General features: G+C 48.9%; 1 protein-coding gene across 1 annotated transcript in view; it reads left to right on the forward strand.

Moving 5' to 3' along the window:
- The first annotated feature begins 469 nt into the window (after nucleotides 1–469).
- The window catches only part of myo1eb (myosin IEb), a 17,458-nt gene continuing 8,694 nt past the window's right edge, over nucleotides 470–9,233 (forward strand). The window contains exons 1-12 of the mRNA XM_030358051.1: nucleotides 470–747; nucleotides 1,996–2,133; nucleotides 2,619–2,708; nucleotides 3,163–3,257; nucleotides 3,630–3,717; nucleotides 4,224–4,313; nucleotides 5,362–5,493; nucleotides 5,675–5,809; nucleotides 6,489–6,621; nucleotides 7,669–7,865; nucleotides 8,604–8,684; nucleotides 8,793–8,879. Of these exons, the coding sequence (XP_030213911.1) occupies nucleotides 745–747; nucleotides 1,996–2,133; nucleotides 2,619–2,708; nucleotides 3,163–3,257; nucleotides 3,630–3,717; nucleotides 4,224–4,313; nucleotides 5,362–5,493; nucleotides 5,675–5,809; nucleotides 6,489–6,621; nucleotides 7,669–7,865; nucleotides 8,604–8,684; nucleotides 8,793–8,879 (1,269 nt within the window). The 5' untranslated portion in view covers nucleotides 470–744. The remainder of the gene's footprint in view (nucleotides 748–1,995; nucleotides 2,134–2,618; nucleotides 2,709–3,162; nucleotides 3,258–3,629; nucleotides 3,718–4,223; nucleotides 4,314–5,361; nucleotides 5,494–5,674; nucleotides 5,810–6,488; nucleotides 6,622–7,668; nucleotides 7,866–8,603; nucleotides 8,685–8,792; nucleotides 8,880–9,233) is intronic.

A 9,233-nucleotide genomic window follows, 5' to 3' on the forward strand; every position in this document is an offset into this window, starting at 1 on the left:
GTCTGTGAGGAGCATTATCAGACCTCAGATCAGTCTGTGAGGAGCATTATCCATCATAATTTCAGACATAAAAATGGGGAATGAATAAGAGGTTTGAATCCGAGTGTCCACAGTCAACCCGTAGGACTCATACATAAGCGACACATACCACTCCCACTTATATGATCTTACATAATTGCAATCCTACACAAATCTTAGACCTAATGCTTTAGTTTACTTGTTATGTGATTTAATAAAATGTTTTGCTCAAGATTTTTTTTTAATTGACGAGGCCTGCTAAATATAAATACATAAGACTACCTACTGAAATGTCCAGGGAGAGGTGCAGCAGTCGACTTAACACAAGTAATGTGGGATATATGAAGTTGTAGTCGATTGTATTTTTTTCAGTACATTATAAGACTCCAATACCCAGAATCCCCGCGGCGGGCCTTTCCCTCACCTGTACACAGGTGGCGCTGTTGCGCTCAGGAAGCGGACTCTCCCTTCTCTCAGGGCTGAAGGTGGGACGACAGGGGCTGCTCAGGTTGTCTTGGTCCCCGCACTCGGAAGTAACTTAACTACTAAACTACACTTTTTTTGTGGAGACGGGTTGGAAGAAAGAGTGAAGAAGAAGGCCCAACGCAGTGAGATGACTGAAGGGTCCTACCGGGAAAGGAGAACGCGTGGACTAGAAAGCTGCACCTGAAATCAAGGCGGTTTTCTTAGTTTTGATCTGGAAAGAAGGAAGTCGAAGGAGTGGAAATGGTGAGTTTATGGCTACTTGGAGTTTAACCGTTCGATCATCAAAACACAATGCAAAGAGGGGACTCACCCTAGGAACCGTCATGATGTTTTCCTACTCGGTCCAGCCTCAGAATAATCGGAATAAAACGGTACTCCTGCAAATTAATGGACATGTCAATCAACAGGCATACTGAAATACCTTTGGTTTCGGTGTTTAAGGTTAATACTTGAATAGTCAGTGGCCCATATATCAACACAAAAGTATTGGACCGCTAAACGTTTTAGTATTTCCATACTTTTTCAAAACACCAGATCGGTGGCTCTTCAAAACGTGTGCTCGGTTATTCCTCGCCCCGGTCCAGCATCGCTTTATTCCGGTATAATCCTGGTATTATCCAGGCCCATAGTGTTTGACACTCCATCCGCAGCCCTCGTAGGGATGGCGGGACAGGCAACGGGTTTGGACGTGTCTGGACAGCCTTCCCAACACGCTTCCAGGGGGATGCAGGAATGCGGAGAATTAAATGTTTCAAAGTCAGATCCCCTAATCTAGGAAAGATTTAGTCATTTTAGTCACCCTTCCCTAGCACTGATATCTGTGTTTAACTTGCACTATGTAACTTTCAGCACATATTGTTATAATTAGGCCTATAAGATTGAAAAAAAACAAACTCAAAAAAGTAGGTGGATGCGTCTTCATAGCATCTTCATAATAACTTTGAGCAAAAGTGACGTACATGACATTTTGTGCAAGTCAGAAGTCTGCTTTCAAGATTCCATGACAGGAGCAGGTAATGGGATGGTTTCCATAGGAACACAAAGTGGGAGGCGCTTTCCCGGTGGTGTATTTCCCCATCATCCTATAGCTCTTTGGTTTGAGGGCTATGTTTGTGACAGGGCGAGGCGTCTGATTGGAGGGAGATTTAAGGAGAGCCATTGATGCAGTCTATGGCTATTAATCTCTCTCTCTCTCGTTCCCCATTGTCTCTGACTGTGTGTCTCTCTCCCTTTCTTTCACTGCCTGTCTGCTCTGTCTGTCCTTTTGTCTGTTGCTCTGTCTATTGGTGTGTGTGTGTGTGTGTGTGTGTGTGTGTGTGTGTGTGTGTGTGTGTGTGTTTGTGTGTGTCTCTCTCTTTCTCTCTGGTCTCACCCTCTCTCTGATCTCTCTCTGGTCTCTCTCTCTCTCTCTCTCTCTCTCTCTCTCTCTCTCTCTCTCTCTCTCTCTCTCTCTCTCTCTCTCTCTCTCTCCCTCCCCCCCTCTCTCTCCAGGGGAGTAAGGAGAAGTACCACTGGCAGACCCAGAATGTGAAGGTGAGCGGCGTGGACGACATGGTCCTGCTCTCCAAGATCAACGAGGACGCCATCACGGACAACCTGAAGAAGCGCTACATGGACGACTACATCTTCGTATCCTCACTGCTGTGTCTCAACCCTGACCCTAACGGGGCATCAGCCCAGGTCAGGCGTCTCTGGGACAGGGGAGGTGATCGCTCGCCCTCCTCCATCACCTGGGTTTCAGTTTCAGACGGTTTTTAAAGAAGATGATTTTATTTAAAGTTGGCGAGTTGTTTGATTATCATTCTCAGGCCTTCGCCAAACGTCTTCTGTGGTGTTAAGAACGCTGTCACTTTTGGCGCAAGCATCCATGATGCTTTATCGTTAGGTACTGAAGCACATGAAAAACACATGCTGGAGAAGAGACAGGGGGGTGAATGAGGGGCGATGCAACAGAACGATGTAGAGAGACATGGAGAGAGAGACGTGATGAGGAGAGACAGGGAGGGACAGAATGATGGAGGGGTACAGAGAGATAGAATGATGGCGGGGTGATGGGCTGAGGGATGCTGGGCTGAGGCAGAGGTCGTCTCTTGTGTTCCTTGACGGAGGCCCAGACCTACATCGGCTCGGTCCTGATCTCAGTGAACCCCTTCAAACAGCTGCCCTACTTCACCGACCGCGAGGTGGAGCTGTACCAGGGGGCTGTGAGTTCATCACCCACTCACTCACTCAGCCTCCAACTCACTCACTCACTCACTCACTCACTCACTCATCCACTCACTCACTCACTCCCTCACTCACTCACTCACTCACTCACTCACTCACTCACTCACTCACTCACTCACTCACTCACTCACTCACTCACTCACTCACTCACTCACTCACTCACTCACTCACTCACTCACTCACACAATCAGCCACCAACCCCCTCAATCACTCACTCACTCACACACACACACTCATTCAGGCACTCACTCATTCATTCATTTATTCATTCATTCACACATAAATATTCAAACGCATACCCACCGACTGATTCAAGATGCAGATATGTAAATGGCCACACATACTACACCCGCTGACGCACAGTTTTAAATATACAACTACACACACAACGTAACGTTTAACCCCCCCCCCCCCCCCCCCCCCCCCCCCAAGGCCCAGTACGAAAACCCCCCCCACATCTACGCCCTGGCAGACAACATGTACCGCAACATGATGATCGATACCGAGAACCAGTGTGTCATCATCAGGTACCACACAGGAAACAGGAAACGGGATGCAAATACTTTGATATAACACACATATATTTGTATATGATATATCCTTCCCTCTCTTCAAAGCTCATCTCAAGACCGTTCTGTTTAAAGAACACTTCTACTCTTCCACCGTCTTCCACTTCCTGTGTTGTTGAACTTCGTGTTGTGCTATCTTGTTCCGTGTGTGCTCGTGACACTGTAAAGCGACCTTGAGTGTGAGAAAGGCGCTGTATAAATTAAACGTATTATTATTATAATTATTGTTATTATTATATAATATGTGTATAATATGTGATATGTGTTATAACACGGAGGCAGAGTGCATTATGGGTTATGACGGTGTGATGGATGTGTTCTGTCCGTCAGCGGGGAGAGTGGAGCGGGGAAGACGGTCGCGGCCAAGTACATCATGAGCTACGTCTCCAAGGTGTCCGGGGGCGGAGCCAAGGTCCAGGTGAGATAAGCCCCGCCCTGAACCAGGTGTCCTATCCAATGGGCTGCTGCAAAACATGTTTTTAATGTTGACCTTTCTCTGGGTGGTTTTTAATCTTGTTTGTTCGATCATTCCATCCATTCCTCGTTCCTGGAGCCATTCTGAAACACGATGATACGTTTAATAAAAAAAATATAGCTTGGTAAAACTTTAGAATAAAGGTATCTTAGTTAACAATTAATTAACATTAGTTAATGGAGTAATAAGCGTCATTATGTAGAATAAGCATAGAGGTAAGATATTGACATATCTGTTCCATGGGTTCGGGTTATTATTAAATTATGAATTTGATTATTTTAGTGGTACCTTACCTTACATGAACAACATTGCTGTATTAAACAACAGAACATTATCTGTTAATTAGTTAGTTGATGCTTATTGCTGCAATTAAAGAATGTTAACATACATCAATGTTTAGTTAATGTACCCTCACTGTAAAGTCATTGTGATATATTCCTGATTCCCAGCATGTCAAAGACATCATCCTGCAGTCCAACCCTCTGCTGGAGGCCTTCGGGAACGCCAAGACCGTCCGGAACAACAACTCCAGTCGCTTTGTGAGTCTCCTCAGTCAGGATCACTCCCTGAGTCCCTCAGAGAACAGTCAGTCAGGGTCTGTAGTGAGAGACGAAAGACTGTTCACACTGGGACCGCCATAGTCCCTCAGAGAACAGTCAGTCAGGGTCTGTAGTAGGGCTTTGACTCCGAACTTCGTTATTCGAATATAATTCGAATATCAAAAACTCGAACGAATATTAGGCAGCCCTTGATATTGGGACCTGTTATGGGCAGGCCAAGAGGGGGAGACGTCAGAGAACCCGACGCAGTCTATTCATAATGTTGTAACGACCACGGAAGAGGCAGTGAATGAAGTATTGATTAGACAGAGATTTATTAGATACCTAATAAACCATTGGAACGCACAAGACCGGTAACCATAGCAACGCCGGTAAACAAACCCCGCAAAGCCCAATCCAGGTCTTAATTAAGGCATTTAATGGTCAAAATATTATTAATAAATATTCAAATATTAATATTAATAAACGACCTAAATTTGAATATGATCTTTGGGCAAAAGTCAAAGCCCTAGTCTGTAGTGAGAGACTAAAGACTGTTCACCCCGGCACCACTGGAGTCATTCAGAAAACTGTCATTTACGGTCAGCTGACCAGCTGTAGTAACAGTCAGTCAGGGCCAGCTGTCGTGAGAGACTAAAGACTGTTCACACTGGGACCTCAAGCCTCTCCGGGGACCCTGTGGTAACCCCCCATCAGCCGGTCTGCATGGCTGCACCCAACACTGTGGTCGTGTTGTTATGAAGGTTATGTCCTGTCCTTTGATTCATATCTGACGACACTAGAACTAGTTAAGTGAATATGGCTCCCATGGTATTCAAAAAAACGTAAATAAACGGCGTTCATTAAACTAACCAGGGTTAATATTAATAGCCAAACAATCACATCACTAATATCCAACAGGTTAATCAAGTTATTAGTCCTAGGCCTGAACTATTGTCCAAGGATAGGAGGAAGACCCAAGTGCTCATGAAGTAGGAACAAGATGAGGACGGAGCCCCACTAGAACCCGGTCCCTCTCTGCTCCCAGGGGAAGTACTTTGAGATCCAGTTCAGTCGTGGAGGAGAACCGGACGGAGGGAAGATCTCCAACTTCCTGTTGGAGAAGTCGAGGGTGGTGTCGCAGAACCAGGGAGAACGCAGCTTCCACATCTACTACCAGGTACTGAGAAGCAAAGGTACCATATAGAACCACATCTACTACCAGGTACAAAGAACCACATCTACTACCAGGTACGGAGAACCACAGGGACCTTAAGGTACGGAGAACCTTAAAACCACATCCACTTCTAAAGACGCACCTCCCTCTGGCTCCTCCTCCTGACCTTTGACCTTTGACCCAGCTGCTGGACGGGGCCAGCAAGGAGCAGAGGGAGAACCTCGGGGTCACCACCGCCGACTACTACTTCTACCTCAACCAATCGGCTACCTTCACCGTGGAGGACGTCAGCGACAAGAAGGACTTCGCCGAGACCATGGTCTGTCTGTCTGTCTGTCTGTCTGTCTGTCTGTCTGTCTGTCTGTCTGTCTGTCTGTCTACAGGTTCATGTCTGTCTGTCTGTCTGTCTGTCTGTCTGTCTGTCTGTCTGACTGTCTGTCTGTCTGTCCACAGGTTCATATCTGTCTGTCTGTCTGTCTGTCTGTCTGTCTGTCAACAGGTTAATGTCTGTCTGTCTGTCAACAGGTTTCTGTCTGTCTGTCTGTCTGTCTGTCCACAGGTTCATGTCTGTCTGTCTGTCTGTCTGTCTGTCTGTCAACAGGTTAATGTCTGTCTATCTGTCTGTCTGTCCACAGGTTCATGTCTGCCTGCCTACCTGCCTGTCTGTCTGTCTGTCTGTCTGTCTGTCTGTCTGTCTGTCTGTCTGTCTGTCTGTCTGTCCTTCCACAGGTTCATGTCTGTCGGCCATTGACCAGGTTATAAGGAGCAATGGCCTTGATGGGTCAATTCAGTTTGCTCTCGATATCGTCTGTGATTGGTCTGTTTGTGTGTCTGTCCAGGAGGCCTCATCTGTGATTGGCCCATTTGTCTATATGTCTAGGAGGACTTTCTGTGATTGGTCTCTCTGTCTTTCTAGGAGGCCTGGTCTGTGATTGGTCTGTGTGTCAGTCCGTCTCCGAGGCCTGGTCTGTGATTGGTCTGATTGTGTGTCCGTCTAGGAGGCCATGGCTGTGATTGGCCTGACGGACCTGGAGCAGGAGGCGGTCCTCCAGCTGGTGGCGGCCGTCCTCCACCTGGGGAACATCTCCTTCAGGGAGGAGAACAACTACGCCATGGTGGAGAGCGAGGACTGTGAGAGCACACACACACACACACACACACACACACACACACACACACACACACACACACACACACACACACAGACACAGACACAGACACACAGACACAGACACAGACACACAGACACAGATACAGACACAGACAGACACACACAGACACACACACACACACACACACACACACACACACACACACACACACACACACACACACATTGATCTTTCATACACACACTAACCCTAACACAAATCACCCTTTCATATGCACACACACATTACTTCTTACTACACACAGAAACAACCACATTACGCTTTCGCGCACACACACACACACACACATTTCCCTTTCATACACTTACAAACACAATCACACATAACCCTATCATGCACACATGTTACACTTTCATACACACACTTGCACACACAAACACACATATTTCCCTTTCATACACACACAAACAAATGCATGATATCCACAGGCACGAACATAAACACAGAACACAGAGTTGTGTCCTCTCCCCCTCACTTCTCCCTTTCCCTCTCCCTCTCCTCTCCCCCCTCCTCTCCCTCTCCTCTCCTCTCCTCTCCCCCTCTCCTCCCTCCTCTCCTCCCTCCCCCCCTCTCTCTCCCTCCCCCCCTCTCTCTCCCTCCCCTCTCCTTCCTCCTCTCCCTCTCCCCCTCTCCTCCCTCACCCTCTCTCTCTCCCTCCCCTCTCCTTCCTTCTCCTCCCTCCCCCCTCCACTCCCTCCCCCTCCCCCCTCCTCTCCCTCTCCTCTCCTCTCCCTCCCCCCTCCTCTCCCTCCTCCTCTCCTCCTCTCCCTCCCCCCTTCTCGCCTCTCCTCTCCTCCCCCCCTCTCCCTCCCTTTCCCTTTCCCTCTCCTCCCTCCCCCTCCCTCTCTCCCTCCCTTTCCCTTTCCCTCTCCTCTCCTCCCCCCCTCTCTCTCCCTCCCCCTCCCTCTCTCCCTCCCTTTCCCGTTCCCTCTCCTCCCGCCCCCCTCCTCTCCCTCTCCTCTCCCCCCTCCTCTCCCTCTCCCCCCCCCCCCCCTCCCCTCCCCAGTCCTGGCCTTCCCCTCCTACCTGCTGGGGATCTCCCAGGAGGGGCTGTGCAGTAAGCTGACCAGCAGGAACATGGACAGTAAGTGGGGGGGGAAGACGGAGTCCATCGCGGTGACCCTGAACACGGAGCAGGCCTCCTTCAGCCGGGACGCCCTCTCCAAGGCCCTGTACTCCCGCCTCTTCGACTTCCTGGTGGACGTGAGTGTGTGCGCCATAGTGATGCTAATGCTGATGCTAACACGCTGGGCTAACGCAACGAAGCTCAGTCAACAGTCGGCTACTGTGCTGACACTGATGCTAACCCACTGATGCTAACACACCGATGCTAACACACTGATGCTAACACGCTGATGCTAATGCTAACACGCTGGGTTAACGCAACGAAGCTCAGTCAACAGTCTGCTACTGTGCTGACACTGGTGCTAACCCACTGATGCTAACACACTGATGCTAATGCTAACATGCTGAGCAAACGCAACGAAGCTCAGTCAACAGACTGCTACTGTGCTGACACTGGTGCTAACCCACCGGAGCTAACACACTGATGCTAACAAACTGATGCTAAGTTAACACGCTGGGCTAACGCAACGAAGCTCAGTCAACATACTGCTTCTGTGCTGCGCTGGTACTGCGCTGACACTGATGCTAACACACTGGTGCTAACCTGCTAGTGTTGACAAGCTGAGTTAACACACTGATGCTAAGTTAACACAGTGGTGTTAACACATTGATGCCAAATAAACACGATGCTATGCTGACTGGTTCTATGGTTGGGGATAATGCATTGAAATGAGTTATTCAGCTCCAAGGATTCTGTAGACCTGGGAACCCGCTCTTTAGGAGGACCTTAAAATGTATTCATTTTCTATCTAATATCGATCTGCCTGTCTGTGTGACTGCCTTTCTGTCTGTCTGCCTACCCGTGTCTCTCCCCAGGCCATTAATAAAGCCATCCAGAAAGACCATGATGAGTTCAACATGGGCGTGTTGGACATATACGGCTTCGAGATCTTCCAGGTTGTAACGGGAACCACATACACACACGCACGAGCATTTACACGGGCACACCAACGCACAAACGCCAGTGTGTTAACACAATGTTTGTGTGCTCCTCCTCCTCTGCAGATCAACGGCTTTGAGCAGTTCTGCATCAACTTTGTGAACGAGAAGCTGCAGCAGATCTTCATCGAGCTCACGCTCAAAGCAGAACAGGTGAGGTCACAAAGCCCCTCCCACCTCTACCTGGCCCTGACTCCGCCCACCACCTACCTTACCTCGTCTCGCCCTATCAGCATTGAGCACCGACTAGTTTGGCAGTTATTCTGTCATCATTGCTCTCACATTAACAACACAACACAAATGTATTGAACAGTACACACACACACACACGGGTGGCATGTGGCTGAGGAGGTAGAGCGGGTTGGCTGGTAACCGGAAGGTTGCTAGTTCGATCCCCGGCTCCTGTGTCGAGGTGTCCCTGAGCGAGACGCCTCACCCTGACTGCTCCCGACGAGCCGGCTGTCGCCCTGCGTGTTTGACTCCGCCGTCGGTGTGTGAATGAGCGGG

Source organism: Gadus morhua, chromosome 6, assembly GCF_902167405.1.
Source record: "Gadus morhua chromosome 6, gadMor3.0, whole genome shotgun sequence".
Lineage (NCBI taxonomy): Eukaryota > Metazoa > Chordata > Actinopteri > Gadiformes > Gadidae > Gadus > Gadus morhua.